The 19,714-nt window shown below is 43.3% G+C and overlaps 1 protein-coding gene across 1 annotated transcript in view; it reads right to left on the bottom strand.

The window, feature by feature from the left end:
• Positions 1–19,714, bottom strand: part of ACBD3 (acyl-CoA binding domain containing 3) — a 764,756-nt gene that overhangs the window by 292,672 nt on the left and 452,370 nt on the right. The window contains exon 4 of the mRNA XM_044059649.1: positions 1,860–2,018. Within this exon, the coding sequence (XP_043915584.1) occupies positions 1,860–2,018 (159 nt within the window). The remainder of the gene's footprint in view (positions 1–1,859; positions 2,019–19,714) is intronic.

Here is a 19,714-nt window from a genome sequence, read left to right as displayed (position 1 = left end):
TATAAACTTTTTTACCCCATCTCTCTAATGCTCTAGATTCTCTTTCAGAGGGAGGGTTTTGGCAGAGGCAGCTGCTACAGCTTTGGGGCCCTGAGAAATGGTTTCAGGATCTGCAATAGGAGCCTTATACAAGTGAAAGTGTGTGTCCGGGACCCTGTAATATCTGTCGGGTTTGGCAGGGGCCGGGGGAAGAGAGTCAGGAGCAGTACAGGCATCATTAAATGCATCATCCACAATTGTTAGTACTGGAGGAATGGCTAATGGCCTATGCTGTGGTAAATGTAAAAAGGTCCTAAGCCTTTTCCTTGAATCTGAGAAATCCTGGCCCTGCCATTGAAAATGCTCTCTCATAGCATGTAAGGTTTCCCCAAAAGAAAATTCCTCAGGAGGAGAGGCAGAAGGAATGGAGTCTTCTGCATCAGAATCCTCATATGGAGAATAAGGGCCTTCTGGAGGATTTGAATTTTCTGACTCATCCGAGGAGTAGTCAGTAGAAACTGGTTCGGGGGGCTCTGCTCTAGGCCTTTTCTCTGGAGGGGGTTGAGAGGCCCTGTCTGGGTGAGGTTGGGATCCCCTGATCAAGGAAATGAGATCTTCAGCCAGGCTAAGCATTTGGGAACTAGAAGTAGGCCTGTGTGGGGTTTTAGCAGGCAAGGCCTTCGAAGATTTAGCTGCTTTAGCCCTAGAAAAAGCCTTGATGGACATAGAGGCAGGGGGCCTAGCAGCTCCACGTGCAGGAGTAGATATGTCTAAAGGAATAGTATCTGATAAATCCTGGGTGCCTGCTACAGCAGGAGAAATTTCGGTGGCAGATTCAGCCATGCTGTGTGAGGCCTCGGCTGTCGGAGGTATGCTTTCGGCCGAAGGAAGAACCGAGGACTCGGTTTCAGCCAAAACAGAGACACTCGCGGTAGGCTTAACCGTGGTTTCAGCCGAAACCACGGACCACGAGTGTCGGTCCTTTTCCTTACGCTTTTTAGCTAATTGCGAAGTCGGAGTCTCCGACGGCATTTTGTAAGCAAAAGCGGGACCAAAAAACTCCTCCGCAAACTCCGACCGACGTCTAAGTGTCCGTCGGTTGAAGGAAGCACAGGCTAGACAAGCTGATACGTCGTGGTCTGGGCCTAAGCAAGGAAGGCAGTAAGAGTAGAAATCCTTATGAGGTATTTGTTTCCCACAAGTTAAACAATTATTTACTTTTTCTGACATCGGCTGAGGCAAGAAAGAGTCCCCAACGGGGTACTTAGCTTTTTAGAAGTCTTCGGTAGTAGAAATCTCTGGATCTGACCGACCGGCACTTGCGAACAGCTTCTGCTTTGGGCACCGCGCGGCAAGAAAGACTGAGGAAAATGGCGTCGGCTGATGCCTTTATACCCAATTCGCAGCAGCTATGACGTCGGGTGAAGTGCGACATCAGCAGAGGCCAGACCCAGACTTTGGAATCCGGCCGACCGAAGGGCTGCCTGAGGCAGGACAACCCATATGTTAGGACTGCAGATGCATCCTTGAAGGACATCCCTGGGATACACTTTAACCTTCACAAGTTCAACTGCAGCTGACAGATCACAATACCAGTAGTAAAAGAATGACAATCAAAAAACAGATAAAAACTGTCTGCTTTCACCACTTCATGCCCAGTGGGGAAAACTGCTATACTCCACTGTTCAACCTTCAGCCATAATCAAAATGGCAGTTTATCTCTTGCCTCTTAGCTGGTACTTACAGTCAGTCAGTTACAATTGTTAGACCACTCTACTATGTTGTTGGCAGCAATAGTTTTCTGCACTCTATATGTTTATCATTGCTAAAGATGTTACTTCTGAATTTTTTTTCTCCAACTCCATTATTCAAAGGCTTACTTCTGTTGTTCCATGCGGAATCTCTCTTCTTCTACCCTTCTTCTTTCCTCTTCTTCTCTTCGCCTCATCTCTTCTTCCTCCTGTCTACGTTTCTCTTCCTCCTGTCGTAACCGTTCACGTTCCTCTTCTTCCCTGCGTAGCCTTTCTTCCTCCTCTTTCCTTTATTAAACAGAAAGAATGAAAAAAAAAAGTTAATCCAAAAAACATAAACATGGTGATGCTCTAACTTTATGGGATTTCCCAAACAAAGTAAAAGGAAATACTTTTCTGCACTGACTGCTTTCTAAATATACTACAAACTTTGCAGAGATCTGCATGGTGAACACCTTTTATACACACAGAATGCAATCACCTTCAGCTGTTTGGCTCACCTTTTTTCTCTCTCTAATTTTCTCCTCATAAAAAGGCATATATCATACACAAAGATGATCCTTACTTATTCTAACATATAACAATGCATTTTCAGTAAGTGTAAACCACTTAATCTTTACATTACCTGACTTTGAATACAAGTAGTGCTACTTTAAGTGAAAACATTACATAATCCTTCCCCATTCTCCCACTGCCTACTCATTCCTTGTCCTCCTAAATCCAGCAGATGTAATGTTAGCTTACCCAGTCATCCATCAGGTTACTAGAGTCATGTATATGTGTATATATAGACATAGACATAAATAAATATGTTAATACTTATATTGGATATAATCTCTCCCGCTATGCGTAGGGACATTAGGAATAATATATAATTATCGACCACGCGATGGGTAAGGTCAGTCTATAACCACATGAGATGTTACTTCAAGCACAAAAAGGGAAAATGACTAGACTTAAAATGGCCCATAAGGGCAGCTAGCCTAGCATTTACTTATGAACCTATGTATACAATGCTCTCCTGCTAAATTGTGTGTGCAGCAATGCCTTCTCTGTTAACTGTACCAATGTGTACTGCACCAGTCTCTGTACTATTATACTTCTCTTGGAACTTTTGCAAAGTAACCCAGCTTAGGACAAAAATATGGACAGTTCGGATAAGTGCTTTACCTAGTGAACAAATTCAAATACAATTTAAATGTGGAGAGTGCTGCTGTAACTCAATATTAATTTGGTAATGCCGGTAGAGTGCTGGCATTTTAATGATGAAGAAAATATCACTTCCTTCATGTTTAACAAAGATGAACTACTTTAAAATAAAATATAATATGGAACAGAGTACAAAAACTGTTCAGGTTGAAAATGTCTAACAGTGGTTTGTATACACATTTGTACAATAAAAGCTACACTGTATTGAAAAAAAATCTAAGCTTCTTCGAGAAGTACTTAACATTCCAATCAAAGGCTGCATTACCCATGAAAACAAGCTGAGTAGCCTTAGTATGCTTCAATGCAATACTTGTGGTGGTTGCCACACTTTTAAACAGAACTAATGACATTTTGAAAAATAAATTAATTTACTTCCTGGCAGAATTTACTTACTCTGTGGCTTGAGTTGCAAATGCAAACTAATCAAAGAACAGTAAAAATATGCAAAAAATGTTCAAATGGATAAGTAACTAGCTAATTCACAAACTGATGTACTAGGCACACAGCACCACCTATGCGGGTACACACATTCACAGTACATTACTTGCTGATGTGGGGTGTGGGTGCATGTTGGCGGCAACAAGTAAATGAAGTTCACTAATAAAATTACATTTTCTTTTAAAAGGTCAAAACATTCTTAAATGATTTTTTTAAAACTTTTACTGTATAACAATGTATGACTTACCTGTGTAGGTAATGCAGGTTTGTTTAACCAAACCAGCTATTGTTAAAATATTCATTTTTTTTGATAAGCAACAAGAGCCAAATAAAATCCACATTTACTTAAACTAAAAACTTAAAAACAAAACCTGACAGTAAGGTATTGTAAAAAAAAAAAAAAAAAAAAAAAAAAAAGCTGAACAAATACTATATGTAATACATTTTCTTTGTACATTGTTTTCTATAATCTCCTGAAAAATGGGTAAAAGTGTGGAAAAAGGCATTTTCTGTATTTTGTACTTGCTGTTTTTTCACAAATAAGTTCTTACAAAATAAACCAAAAATGTTCCCATTGTTCCAAAAAAAAAAAGAGGGTGGGGGGTTGGGGTCAGATACATTACTGTGCAATGCAGGGCTAAGGAACACGTTTTCTGTGTTGTGACTAAATCATCACACAACTTCTTTCAACACACCTTAAACAAGCTTTCCACATATTCACACAATACCAGATCCCCATATAAGGGGATCATTATATCAAACATGCATTTTGTCAACAGGTAGTAGAAGAGTCGCTACTCGACAAAAAACACTGTATGTCAAACTATGCAACAGTCAATTCGCACTTAGTTGACTGCAGCACAGTTTTGGGTTTCTGCCTTTGGTCATAGTTGTGAGACTGGAGTCACACACACACACACACACACACACTGCATATATAACTATATATATATATTTATACACACGTTTACATATATAAATATACAAGCACACACAGATCTATCAAGGGGGTGTGATGGTGGAGCCCCCAAGCTGGAAGTGGGGGGGGGGGGGGCAAACATCCTAATATAAAACTCTGAATGCATGTTTTGTTTGTGCGGGTGTATATGATTGTGTGTGGAAGCTGTTTGTTAGGTAGTATGTGCTGGAAGGTGTGGTGTGTGTGTGTGTGTGTGTGTGTGTGTGTGTGTGTGTGTGTGTGTGTGTGTGTGTGTGACTATGGTGTGTTAGGAAATTTTAGTTTGCATTTACTAAACCACAACAGGATACTTGCTATGCTTCCTTTTGTGATCAACTATGTGTTTCATGATGGGATTTTTGGTGGTGGGTGTGCTCAACAGCTCAGACCATACAGAGACAGAAACAGACTAAGAAAATGTGTAGTATTTTACAGACACACACACTTGTTTTCTTGTGTCACATACCTTTTCTACTGTTTCAGCTGTGTTTTTCAGCCTTTCTTGAAAACTGCTCCATGCTATTCCCTTTGAAAACATATACACAGGAATACCATATACTAAACTTGTATCTGGCAATACAATTTACTAAAATCTGCAGCAAAAATCATTCTTTTCATCCAGGTAACAACCAGTTTCCCTGGCAGGCTATTTATTGTGCTATCTTTTTCATTTGTGGTGTTAGGATATTTTCTAATTTTGGCTTCCCTTAAAAAATCCACTTGATAATTTTCCCATCTTTAATATGAGTATTACATACCTCTCAAATGTACAGATTTTAGCAGAATGTCCATATTTTTGCCTCATATTTTTTGGTCTGCTCTTCATAACATTTGTGGTTTCCTGGCAAATAACCGAGGACCGAAGTAACTAAATAATGGCTTACATTTGAGTTTCAGACTTCATATCCTTCAGAAAATGCACGCCAACACAAATCTTATGATTCTGACAAGTTTCTAAGTTTATAAGAGCAATATTTAAAATCTGTCCCTATTTTTGGGTCTTTGCCCTCCCCGTTTATTTTAGGCTTTGTCCAGACTTCTTGCCCTAAGAGGCTGAGAGATATGATAACATAAACAATAATGACTGCAACAATTTTTTTCAGTTATACACACTGCCTGTATTTAGGCTCTCCTCTTGACTGTAGAGCACTTTGTTTTCTGAAGCTTGCAATTTAAAAAACAGCAATAAAGACTAGGCAGCACAGGACTCCCTTTTAGAAGTGCAAGACCCAACAAGGTGAGAACAGACACCCTGAAAAATAAACTGCACTCCAAATACAAAAAAGTACAGTTTTGTACCTACCATAAATGTAGATGTTCGAAGATCCACATTGCTGCAGTCCTTACACTTGGGTAGTCCGCTGTCCTCGGTCGGCCCGAATATCAAAGTATAAGGCTGACGTCGGTCAAGGCGCATTTGACTGACATCAGGACGTCAGGGTACAAATGCGCATGACCGACGTCATATCCTCAGTCTTTTCTTGCCCCAGATGTCAGAAGACCCTAAAAATAAAGGTCAAAAACCAAAAGACAGCAAACCAACCACCAACCTTCCTAGCACCAGACATATGTACAATATATACAATAAACAATATACACCCAATTGACCACCCAACCCACACAACCGCCTCCAACAACAGAGGGGAAGGAGGGAGGGTAAATTGGACTGCAGCAATGTGGATCTTCGAACATCTACATTTATGGTAGGTACAAAAAGTACAGTTTTGTACCTACCATAAATGTAGATGTTCGAGGATCCACATTGCTGCAGTCCTTACTATTGGGTAGTCCGCTGTCCAGTCGGCCCGAATACCAGAGTATATGGCTGACGTCGGTCAGGGCGCATTAGACTGACGTCAGTACGTCAGGGTACTAATGCGCATGACCGACGTCATATCCTCAGTCTTTTCTTGCCCCAGATGTCAGAAGACCCGAAAAAGACAAGGCCCAAAATACCTGCACCAAAATTATGTACAATATATACAAAAATATATACAAAAATATCAACATATAACCTCACCTACACAACCACCCCTAAACACAGAGGGAAGGAGGGAGGTAAATTGGACTGCAGCAATGTGGATCCTCGAACATCTACATTTATGGTAGGTACAAAACTGTACTATGTTCTTCGTTCCACATTGCTGCAGTCCTTACTATTGGGTAGAATCCCAAAGCAGAGGTAAGGGAGGCTGGCAAATCATAAAGAAGTAGGAGCTGACAACATGCCCTGCAAAACAGCTGTGGCAAAACCAGCCCTAGACTTAGAGTAGATAGGAAGGTGATAATGCTTAGAGAAAGTATGCACTGAACTCCAAGTAGCTGCCTCCAAAATATCCTTAGTTGCCACCCCCCTTAGAAATGCTGTTGAAGTGGCAGTAGCCCTAGTGGAATGAGGCCTAATCCCAGCTGGAATCTCCTTGCCATGATGGGAATAACAAAATGCAATGCAAAACCCAATCCACCTAGAAATAGTTTGTTTTGACACAGGCTTGCCCTGCGAACTCAAAGCAAAGGAAACAAACAACTGCTGAGACTGCCTAAAATCCTTAGTCCTGCTCAAATAATAACGCAATTGCCTGTGTACATCTAAAGTGTGCAAAATCTTTTCCCCTTTATTTTGGGGTCTGCATAAAAGTAGGCAAATGAATAGTTTGGTTTAAAGCCACACTAGAAACCACCTTAGGCATAAAGGAAGGATTAGTACGTAATGATACCCTATCCTTATGGAAAATCAAAAAGGGCTCTACTGCCATAAGGGCCTGCAACTCAGACACCCTTCTTGCAGAAGTAATAGCCAACAGAAAAGCAGTCTTCCATGACAAGTATTTCAATTCAGCAGTAGCCGCAGGCTCAAAAGGTTGTAGAGTAAGTTTTTCCAACACAAAATTGAGATCCCAAGCAGGAGTAGGAGCTCTACGTGGGGTCTTATATTCTTTGCCCCTCTAAGAAACTGCTTGAACAAAGGATGCGAAAACAATGGTGGGTCACAATCATAGTGAGCTGAAATTGCTGCAGCATGAATCTTAATGGAAGAGAAGGACAAACCTTTGTCCAATAACTCAGTAAGATATTGAAGAGCCACACTCAAATTAGGCTCAGAAACCTCCAAATTCTTTGCTGTACTCCAAAATAAAAATCTCTTCCATTTTTCTGCGTACACCTTCCTTGTACTAGGTCTTCTAGCTTCCATAATCACATTTAAAACTTGTTGAGGAAGTTGAGACCTGCTGTGTTTCAACACAGAATATGCCAGGCTGTTAGATGGAGAGAGTGAAGCTTGACATTGAGCAGATGACCGTCCTTCTGAGATAACAGATGAGGAATCAAAGGTAAAGGCCATGGAGGCTTCCTTACCAGACTCCTTAGTAGTGGGTACCAGTGTTGTCGAGGCCAATCTGGAGCTATCAAAATCATCCTTGGCTTGTCTTGTCTGACTTTTAATAGCACCTTTGGAAGAAGAGGCAGAGGTGGAAAGGCATACACATGAAGGTTTTTCCAACTGAAAGACAGAGCATCCACTTTCCAAGCTGTGCGATGAAACCCCTTTGTGCAAAACTTTGGCAGCTGGTGGTTTAGTGGAGAAGCGAACAGATCTATGTCTGGAGTTCCCCATGACACTGTCAAATTCTGAAATACATGAAGATCCAGTTTCCACTCGTGGGGATCCATGATTTGTCTGCTTAACACATCTGCTAAGGAGTTCTGTGCTCCTGGCAGAAACCTTGCCTGAAGAGTTAGTTGCAAGCTTAACGCAGTCTCCCATAAAATCATTGCTTGCCTGCATAGAGGATAAGAATGTGTTCCCCTTGCTTGTTGATGTACCACATGACAGTTGTGTTGTCTGTTAGAATCAACACCTGCCCTGGAAGAAGTAACTCCTTGAAAGCCATTAATGCAAACTGGACTGCTAACATCTCCTTCATGTTGATATGTAGATGCTGTAGTCTGGCAGGCCACTTGTCTTGTATCCACTTTCCATTTAGATGAGCTCCCCAAGCAATGTCCGAGGCATCTGTCGTTAAAATCTGACTCGCCTCTGGCCGGGTCACAGAGAGTCCCTTGTTTAGGTGACATTCCTGAGCCCACCACAAAAATTCTTATTGAAGGCAAGGTATTATTTGAATGACAGTGTCCAAATCCTGGCAGTGCTGTGTCCATACATTTTTGAGATACCATTGTAGCTTCCTCATATGCAGTTTGGCATTGGGAAGCACCAGAATACAAGATGCCATGAACCCTAATGCTTGAAGGACTGTCCTTGCAGTCAGCACGGACTGATGAGATAGTTGATGGAAGTAAAGTGATAGACTCTTTTGTTTGTCCGGGGTTAAAAGGCCATCTGGGCTGCTGTATTCAGTCTCACACCCAGAAAGCACATGTCTTGAGAGGGTACTAGACTGGACTTTATTTCGTTCACAGAATACCCTAGGCATCTTAGCACTGCTATAACATATTCCAGATGCTGTAGAAGGTCTTCCTTTTCTTGAGCCAGAATCAGGCAGTCGTCCAAGTAAGGATAGATTTGAATTCCTTGTAGCCTGAAGTAAGCTATCACTGGAGCCAGAACCTTTGTGAATACTCTGGGCAGTAGATAAGCCAAAGGGCAATGCAGAGAACTGATAATGAGAATTTCCAGCTCGAAACCGCAGATACTTCCTGCAACTTAGCCTTATAGGCACATGAAGGTAAGCTTCCTTGAGATCTAAAGTTACCATCCAGTGATCTTTGCCCAGCAGAGGTAAAAGCTGTTGTAACGTCAACATCTTGAACTTGGGAATGTCCAGATAAGTGTTGAGGAGAGATAAATCCAAAATTGGTCTCCACGTGTTCCCCTTCTTTGGTACTAGGAACAGGCGAGAATAAAATCCTAGGCCCCTTTCTGATACAGGGACTGGCTGAATGGCCCCCATCTGGAGTAACTGAGAAATTTGCTTGTGAGCCTCTTTTCTTTGTGGAGGAGGAACGTCTGGCATGCCTTTGAAAGGGGCAATGTATGGAAATAAAACCTGTAACCGTGGTGAATGATATCCAACACCCATCTGTCTTGAGTAATTAAATCCCAATTTTCTTTGAAAAGAGACAGTCTTCCTCCCAAAGGAGCTGCCAGGCGAGAATCTACTGGCAGCTGAAAAGGCAGGTCATTGGGTCTGTTTACGAAAGGACTGACCCCTGCCCTCACCAGAAGTCTGAGCAGGTGAATTCCTGTTCTAGGCCTAAAAGAACCTTGAGCTCTGCCCCTACCACGTCTAGACCTACCCCTAGACTGGGTATCATAAGCAGGATATGTCCACCCCTTAGCAGGCCAATTTCTACTAAACTTCGGTGGCTGCACCTGCAAAAAATCTTTAACAGTTTGCATAGACTTAGCTTTGTCCTCCATTTTCTTTAAAACTGCTTCCACAGGCGAACCAAACAACACATCAGACTGTAAAGGAGCATCCAAAATCCTTGTCTTAACATGCTCAGCTAAATTCTGATCCCTCAACCAGGCATGCCTGCGAAGAACAGAACTAGTGGCAGCCACCCTCGAGGAGGCCTGTACAGCATCAAAACCACATTGCTAAGAATGCTTACCCACTTGCTCAGACACATGAACCAAATCCAGCAACTCTTTACACTCAATACCTTCCGCCAAAGCATCCACCTTAGATTTCAATTGTGAAAGGAGATAATTTTGATATTTTAGCATGTGAAACTGACAATTCAACGCTCTCATGGCTAGAGTGGAAGAAGTATACACTTTCTTTCCCCACCTATCCAAAGCCCTTGCCTCTTTATCAGTGGGAACAGGATTTTTAACCACAGAGGCCTTAACACCTTTAGGCCCCTGAGAAACAGTTTCTGGGTCCGCCCTAGGACTCTTAAACAAATACTTATGAGCTTCGGGCACCCTATAGTACCTATCAGGTTTAACAGGAGCAGGAGGCAAAGAATCAGGGTTCAGGGAAGCCTCTGCAAAAACATCTTCCACCACATTCAACACAGGAGGTATAGCTAAGGGCCTATGCTGGGGTAAAAACAAGAATTCCCTAAGCCTTTTCCTGGAATCAGAGTAATCCTGGCCTTCCCATTTAAAGTGCTCCCTCATGGAATGCAGAGTCTCTGAAAATGAGAAATCCTCAGGAGGAGAAGCTGTAGGAGTGGAATCATCCACATCAGAATCAGAATAAGGAGGATACTCCTGCAAATCTTCCGCAGAAGACTCAGAGGCCTCTGAACACTGTTCAAAACTATCAAACTCCGGTTCCACCCTAGGCCTCTTATCAGGAGGGGGCATAGAACCTCTAATCATAGTAATCAAATCTTCTGCCATTTTAAGCATATGTTTCTTAGGTACAGAACCGGAAATGCTAGGAGAAGCCCCCCCTGAAGCTGAACTTGGCCTACCTCTAAAAGAAGTTTTGGCAACAGAAGGAGAGGCTCTAACTACCTTGGGAAGAGAGGGAAGAACAGTTACCTGAGAAGCCCCCTCAGCCTGGCCTACCTCCTGAGAAGGCACATCCTGTAACAGTAAAGTTTCTGCCTGAGACTCCATAGAAACTCCTGGCAAAACCTCCGGCTCCACTGAGCCTTCTAAAGAACCGACGTCCGGGACTGCCGGTTCATCAACCCTAGGCTTCGCTGTTTTGTCCTTGCGCTTCTTGAAGCGCGCCGGAGCATCCGACGGCATTTTATAATTGCAACGCTTCCCAAACACTAACCTGGCACAGTCTAACCTCCTCTTAATAGTGCGTTTGTTAAACCTAGCACAAGAGCGGCATCCAACAACGTCGTGCTCAGGCCCTAAACAAGGTATACACAAGGTATGGTAATCCCTATGAGGTATCTGTTTCCCACAAGAAATACAGTTATTCACTTTTACTGACATCCGGTTAAATACTGAGGCAAGAAAAAACCAAAATGTTCCCAACGGGTACTTAGCCAACTCTGATTCGGTCTGAAACTCCGGTTTCGGAAATATTTCAGAACGCCAACCTGCACTCGCAAAACTGCTTCTGCATCGGACCATGCGGCAAAAAAGACTGAGGATATGACGACGGTCATGCGCATTAGTACCCTGACGTACTGACGTCAGTCTAATGCGCCCTGACCGACGTCAGCCATATACTCTGGTATTCGGGCCGACTGGACAGCGGACTACCCAATAGTAAGGACTGCAGCAATGTGGAACGAAGAACATCTGTACTATGTTCTTCATCTCACATTGCTGCAGTCCTTACACTTGGGTAGAATCCCAAAGCAGAGGAAAGGGAGGATGGCCAAATTATAAGGAAGCAGGAGCTGCCAAAATGCCCTGCAAAACAGCAGTGGCAAAACCAGCCCTGGATTTAGAGTAAAGTGGTAGGTGATAATGCCTGGAAAAAGTATGCACTGAACTCCAAGTAGCTGCCTCCAAAATATCCTTAGTTGCCACCCCTCTTAAAAAAGCTGTTGAAGTGGCAGTAGCCCTGGTGGAATGAGGCCTAATCCCAGCTGGAACTTCCTTGCCATGATGGGAATAACAGAAAGCAATGCAAAACCCAATCCACTTAGAAATAGTTTGTTTTGACACAGGCTTGCCCTGAGAACTCAAAGCAAAAGAAACAAATAACTGCTGAGACTGCCTGAACCCTTTAGTTCTGTCCAAATAATAACGCAACTGCCTGTGTACATCTAAAGTGTGCAAAATCTTTTCCCCATTATTTTGGGGATTTGCATAAAAGGTAGGCAAATGAATAGTTTGGTTTAAAGCCACACTAGAAACCACTTTAGGCATAAAGGAAGGATTAGTCCGTAAAGATACCCTATCCTTATGGAAAATCAAGAAAGGCTCAACTGCCATAAGGGCCTGCAACTCAGAAACCCTTCTTGCAGAGGTAATAGCCAACAAAAAAGCAGTCTTCCATGATAAAAACTTTAATTCAGCAGTAGCTGCAGGCTCAAAAGGTTGTAGAGTGAGTTTCTCCAACACAAAATTGAGATCCCAAGCAGGAGTAGGAGCTGTTGTGGGGTCTTATATTCTTTGCCCCTCTAAGAAATTGCTTGAACAAAGGATGAGAAAACAATGGTGGGTCACAATCATAGTGAGCCGAAATTGCTGCAGCATGAACCTTAATAGAAGAGAAGGACAAACCCTTGTCCAGTAACTCAGTAAGATATTGAAGAGCCACACTTAAATTAGGCTCAGAAACATCAAAATCCTTTGCTGCACTCCAAAATAAAAATCTCTTCCATTTTTCTGCGTACACTTTCCTTGTACTAGGCCTTCTAGCTTCCAAAATAACATTCAAAACTTGTTGTGGAAGTGGAGGCCCACTATGGTTCAAAACAGAATATGCCAGGCTGTTAGGTGCAGAGAGTGAAGCTTGACATTGAGCAGATGACTGTCCTCCTGAGACAACAGGTGTGGAATCGAAGGCAAAGGCCATGGAGGCTTCCGTACCAGGCTCCTCAGTAATGGGTACCAATGCTGTCGAGGCCAATCTGGAGCTATTAAAATCATCCTTGGCTTGTCTTGTCTGGCTTTTAGTAGTACCTTTGGGAGGAGAGGCAGAGGCGGAAAGGCATACACATGAAGATTGCTCCAATTGAAAGAAAGAGCATCCACTCTCCAAGCTGTTGGATGAAACCTTTTTGTGCAAAACTTTGGCAGCTGGTGGTTTAGTGGGGAAGCGAACAGATCTATGTCTGGAGTACCCCATGACACTGTCAATTTCTGAAATACATGAGGATCCAATTTCCACTCGTGGGGATCCATTATTTGTCTGCTCAACACATCTGCTAAGGAGTTCTGTGCTCCCGGCAGAAACCTTGCCTGAAGATTTAGCTGTAAAGTGAGAGCAGTCTCCCACAAAATCATCGCTTGCCTGCATAGAGGATAGGAATGTGTTCCGCCTTGCTTGTTGATGTACCACATGACAGTAGTGTTGTCTGTTAGAATCAACACCTGCCCTGGAAGAAGTAAATCCTTGAAGGCTATTAATGCAAACTGGACTGCTAACATCTCCTTCAAGTTGATATGTAGATGTTGTAGTCTGGCAGGCCACTTGTCTTGTATCCACTTTCCATTCAGATGAGCTCCCCAAGCTTTGTCTGAGGCATCTGTCGTTAGAATCTGACTCGCCTCTGGCCGGGTCACAGAGAGTCCCTTGTTTAGGTGACATTCCTGAGCCCACCACAAAAATTCCTTTTGAATGCAAGGTATTATTGGAATGACAGTGTCCAAATCCTGGCAGTGCTGTGTCCATACATTTTTGAGATACCATTGTAGCTTCCTCATATGCAGTTTGGCATTGGGAAGCACCAGAATACAAGATGCCATGAACCCTAAGGCTTGAAGGACTGTCCTTGCAGTCAGCCCGGACTGATGAGACAACTGATGAAAGTAAAGGGAAAGATTATTTTGTTTGTCCGGGGTCAAAAGGCCATCTGGGATGCTGTATTCAGTCTCACACCCAGAAAGCACATGTCTTGAGAGGGTACTAGACTGGACTTTATTTCGTTCACAGAATACCCCAGGCATCTTAGCACTGCTATCACATAATCCAAATGATGAAGAAGCTCGTCCCTTCCTTGAGCCAGAATTAGGCAATCGTCCAGATAAGGATAAATCTGTATTCCTTTTAACCTGAGGAAAGCTATCACTGGAGCCAGAACCTTCGTGAACACTCTGGGCGCAGTAGATAAGCCAAAGGGCAATGCAGAGAACTGATAATGAGAAGTCCCAGCTCGAAAACGCAGACACTTCCTGCAACTCAGTCTGATAGGAACATGAAGATAAGCCTCCTTGAGATCTAAAGTTACCATCCAATGATCTTTGCCCAGCAGAGGTAAAAGCTGCTGTAGCGTCAACATTTTGAACTTGGGAATGTCCAGGTAAGTGTTGAGGATAGATAAGTCCAAAATTGGTCTCCACGTGTTCCCTTTCTTTGGTACGAGGAACAGGCGAGAATAAAATCCTAGGCCCACTTCTGGCATAGGGACCGGCTGAATGGCCCCTAGTTGGAGTAACAGAGAAATTTGCTTGTGAGCCTCTATTCTTTGTGTAGGAGGAACGTCTGGCATGCCTTTGAAAGGAGGTAAGGTATGGAAATAAAACCTGTAACCGTGGTGTACGATATCCAATACCCATCTGTCTTGGGTAATTAAACTCCAATTTTCTTTGAAAAGTGCCAACCTTCCTCCCAAAGGGGCAGCCAGACGAGAAGGCTCTGGCAGCTGAAAAGGTAGGTCATTGGGTCTGTTTACGAAAGGACTGACCCCTGCCCTCACCTGAAGACTGTGCAGGAGAACTCCCTGTACGAGGCCTGAAAGAACCCTGAGCTCTGCCCCTACCACGTCTAGATCTACCCCTAGACTGGGAATCATAAGAAGGATACATCCACCCCTTAGTAGGCTAATTTCTACTAAACTTTGGAGGCTGAACCTGCAAAAAATCTTTAACAGTCTGCATAGACTTAGCCTTGTCTTCCATTTTCTTTAAAACTGTCTCAACAGGAGAACCAAACAACACATTTATTTTATTATTTATTTATTTTATTTTACATTTGTTAACCGGGCTGGTCTAACTGGATATATTTCCATTTTCAGTAGAGGCCCGGGGAGAAAAGCTCCACATAAAGACAAAGAGGTATAACAATAACAGATTACACTCACATAGGACGTTGACAATGAAAATAATCACATCAGATCAGAAAATAATCACATCAGATTGTAAAGGAGCATCTAAAATCCTTGTTTTAACATGGTCAGACAAATTCTGATCCCTCAGCCAGGCGTGCCTGCGAAGAACTGACCCAGTGGCAGCCACCCTAGACGAGGCCTGTACAGCATCAAAACCACATTGCAAAGAATGCTTACCCACCTGTTCAGAAACATGTACTAAATCTTGCAATTCTTTACAATCAATACCTTCCGCCAGAGCATCAACCTTTGACTTCAATTGTGAAAGGAGATAGTTTTGGTATTTTAACATGTGAAACTGGCAATTCAAAGCCCTCATAGCTAGAGTGGAAGAAGTATAAACTTTCTTTCCCCATCTGTCCAAAGCTTTGGCCTCTTTGTCTGAAGGAACCGGATTCTTGACAACAGATGCCTTAACACCTTTAGGGCCCTGACTAACAGTTTCTGGGTCTGCCCTAGGACTCTTAAAAAGATACTTATGAGCTTCAGGCACCCTGTAATATCTATCAGGTTTAACAGGAGCAGGAGGCAAAGAATCAGGATTAAGTGAAGCCTCTGCAAAACATCTTCCACCACATCTAAAACAGGAGGTATAGCCAAAGGCCTATGCTGGGGCAAAACAAAAATTCCCTAAGCCTTTTCCTGGAATCAGAGAAGTCCTGGCCTTCCCACTTAAAATGCTCCCTCATAGAATGAAGAGTTTCTGAAAAGAAAAATCCTCAGGAGGAGAAGCAGAAGGAGTAGAATCATCCACATCAGAGTCAGAATAAGGAGAATACTCCTGCAAGTCTTCAGTCAAGACTCTGAAACATCCGAAGCCTGCTCAAAACTCCCTGGCTCAGGCTCCACCCTAGGTCTCTTATCAGGAGGGGCAAAGAACCCTAATCAAAGTAATCAAATCTTCTGCCATTTTAAGCATATGCTTCTTGGGCACAGTTCCTGAAGAACTAGGGGTGACACCAACTGAAGCTAAACCTGGCCTGCCCTGGGAGAAGCCTTGGCAACAGAAGGAGAGGGCCTAACCACCTTAGGAAGGGAGGGGAGTAAAGTAACCTGAGAAGCCCCTTCAGCCTGACCTGCCTCCTGAGAGGCCACATCCTGCAATAACAAAGTCTCTCCCTGGGAACCCAAAGAAATCTCCGGTGGAACCACCGGCTCCACCGACACCTCTAAAGAACCGGCGTCCGGTACAGATGGTTCTTCCAGCCTAGGCTTAACTGCTTTGTCCTTGCGCTTCTTTGAAGAAGCGGGCGTCGGAGCATCCGACGGCATTTTATAATTGCACCGCTTCCCAAAGACTAACCTGGCACAATCCAACCTTCTCTTTATAGTGCGTTTATTAAATCTAGCACAAGAGCGACAGCCAACAACGTCGTGCTCAGGCCCTAAACAAGGAATACACAAAGTATGATAATCTCTATGCGGTATCTGTTTCCCACAAGAAATGCAATTATTCACTTTTTCTGACATCCGGTAAACCACTGAGGCAAGAAAAAACTAAAATATTCCCCAACGGGGTACTTAGCCAACTTTGACTCGGTCTGAAACTTCGAAAACGAAAAATCTCAGAACGCCAACCGGCACTTGCAATGCTGCTTCTGCATCGGACCATGCGGCAAAAAAGACTGAGGATATGACGTCGGTCATGCGCATTTGTACCCTGACGTCCTGATGTCAGTCAAATGCGCCTTGACCGACGTCAGCCTTATACTTTGATATTCGGGCCGACCGAGGACAGCGGACTACCCAAGTGTAAGGACTGCAGCAATGTGAGATGAAGAACATCAGTGACTTGTGACACTCACTGGATGACCTTTGTTTCCCTGCACTCCTGTCATAGGAGTGGCATCAACCACACCCCTGCTAGTTTTACAACTCTGTGATCACAGTACTTAGGAGTAAAAATAGGTTCACTGGTAAGGCACTAGGCTAGCTACCCTTTCAGGCCATTTTAAGCCTAGCCATTTTCCCTTCAGGTGCTTGAATTAACCTATACCATTTGGTATTAAATTGGCCTTACTCATCCCATGGTCAATAAAGTACAGTTGTGTAAAATCTTACCATAACAGTAGATGTCCTTCCCTTCACTATTCCAGTGTTTCTTACTCTATGAGATCCCTTGCCAAGGGTAGCCTGATGTCTGTCCAATATATCAGTCTTAGGATTACTAGTACATCATATATCAAACTTATGCTCCCCGTTCATGGAGTAGGGCGAAAGGTAACATACAGACGTGCCTACCTCAGAACTGAAAAGCCCCAAGAGGAGAGTACAGTTGTATAAAATCTTACCATAAGAGATGGAGTCCTTTTCTTCACTGCTGCAGTATTCTTTGCAAAAGGGATCTCCTGCCAAGGGTAGCTCGACGTCCAGCCAGTATACTAAAGTCTTTAAGTTGTAATAGGGACAATGTACAGCACACATATGCTCCCCGCTCATGGCGTAGGGCATAAAAGTGACATACGGATGCACCATCCTCAGAACTGAAAAGCCCCAGGAGGAACGACAGTCTAAGTTGACAAAGAGGGAACATGTATATCTAGATAGAGAAAAGGAAAAAGAGGAGGGAGGGAGGGAGTGAACACTACAACAGTGAAGTGAAGGACTTATCACTATTGCTGTAGTATTCTTTATAATAGGGACAGTAAAAAAGCTCAGGAAGAAAGTTGGGGAGTGGAAGGGCCCACAGAGCCCTCAAGAAAACAATGCAGGACAGCCATGGCAAATCTGGCTGTAGCCCTAGAAACAACATCCAACTTATAGTGCTTGATAAAAGTATGCACAGAAGTCCAAGTAGCTTACTCAAGAATAGAATTAGTATCCAAACCTTTGAAAAAAAACCCACCAGCAGAAGCCACAGCCCTGGTAGAATGTGCCTTAACAGAAGAAGGAAGGCTTTTCCTGTGAAAGGAATAACAAAAGGAAATGGCTTTAGATATCCAGGAAGAAATGGTTTGCTTGGAAACAGCCAAACCTAAAGACGTAGGAGGAAAAGAAAAGTACAGTTTTGTACCTACCATAAATGTAGATGTTCGAGTGTTCACCCTGCTGCAGTTATCACACTTGGGTTATCTGCCGTCAGGCGGTCCCCGCAGTCAGCCCGAATTCCAAAGTCTTGGTCCAGCGTCGGTTGCTGTCGCTTCTTCCCTGACAGTGCGCCAGGGGTATATAAGAGGCATCCGATGCCATTTTCTTCAGTTTTTCTTGCCCCAGATGTCAGGTGCCCCCAATAGGTAGGCTATATATATATATATATATATATATATATATATATATATATATATATATATATATATATATATATATATATATATATGTAGCTATATAAAAATAAAACAATACCTTCAGGCACAAGCAAATACACCACAGAGGTTGTACATGAAAGAGTGGTATAGATAAGTTCAGCTAGTTCAGAGGGGATGGAGGGAGGGTAACCTGGACTGCAGCAGGATGAACACTCGAACATCTACATTTATGGTAGGTACAAAACTGTACTATGTTCATCGTGTTACCCTGCTGCAGTCATCACACTTGGGTTGAATCCCAAAGCTAAGGATGGGTGGTGGAGTTAAACAGGGTTAGAAGAAGCTAGTAGGCCCTGCAGAACTGCAGTGGCAAAACCAGCTCTAGTCTTAGAATATAGAGGTAAGTGATAGTGTTTGGTGAAGGTATGCACTGAGCTCCAAGTTGCAGCTTCCAGAATATCCTTGGTTGGCATTCCACTGAGAAAGGCTGCTGATGTAGCTGTAGCCCTGGTGGAGTGGGACCTAATGTTAGCAGGTACCGGTTTCCCATGATGCGTGTAGCAAAAACATATGCAATGCCCTATCCATTTAGAAATGGTCTGTTTTGAAATAGCTTTTCCTTGTGATCCTGCAGCATAGGCTACAGAGTGTTGGTCAGATTTTCTGAAAGCCCTAGTTTTATCCAAGTAGTAACGTAATTGTCTGTGAATGTCCAAAGAGTGCAGGAGTCTTCCTCCTTTGTTCTGGGGATTTGGGAGGAAGGTGGGCAAATGAATGGTTTGGTTTAGGGCCACACTGGATACCACCTTTGGCATAAAGGAAGGGTTAGTTCGTAGAGAGACTCTGTCTTGATGAAAAATGAGGAAAGGCTCCACTGCCATTAGTGCCTGTAGCTCTGAGACTCTTCTAGCTGAGGTTATTGCTAGTAGCAGGGCAGTTTTCCATGAAAGAAATTTTAAATCAGCTGAAAAAGCTGGTTCAAAGGGCGGCAGTGTAAGCTTTTCCAGAACAAAGTTGAGATCCCAAGTAGGTGTGGGTGCTCTCCTGGGCGGTCTTATGTTCTTAGCCCCACTGAGGCACTGTCTTAGGAGTGGATGTGAGAATAAAGGAGGATCCATGTTGTAATGAGCTGAAATTGCTGAGGCGTGGATCTTAATAGATGAAAAGGAAAGTCCTTTGTGCAACATCTCAGTTAAATGTTATGGAATGTTTGGATCAAGGGGATTTTGACCTTTAGCCCGGTTCCAGGCGCAAAATCTTTTCCATTTGTCTGAATAGGTTTTCCTGGTGCTGGTCCTCCTGGCCTCCAGAATGACATCCATAACAGCTTTGGATAGAGGCGTTGGCTGGTTGTTTAGGTAATTTGCCATGCAGCCATGTTTAAAGTCTTGAGCTGGCTGTGTAGAATCTGACTGTCTCGCTGGGTGAGCAGGTGAGGAATTTGTGGTAAAATCCATGGTGGACCGTGG

Source organism: Protopterus annectens, chromosome 1.part2, assembly GCF_019279795.1.
Source record: "Protopterus annectens isolate FY-2018-M chromosome 1.part2, PAN1.0, whole genome shotgun sequence".
NCBI lineage: Eukaryota > Metazoa > Chordata > Ceratodontiformes > Protopteridae > Protopterus > Protopterus annectens.
The sequence above is the reverse complement of the archived record's forward strand: the minus strand, read 5'-3'. Positions and strand labels throughout refer to the sequence as shown.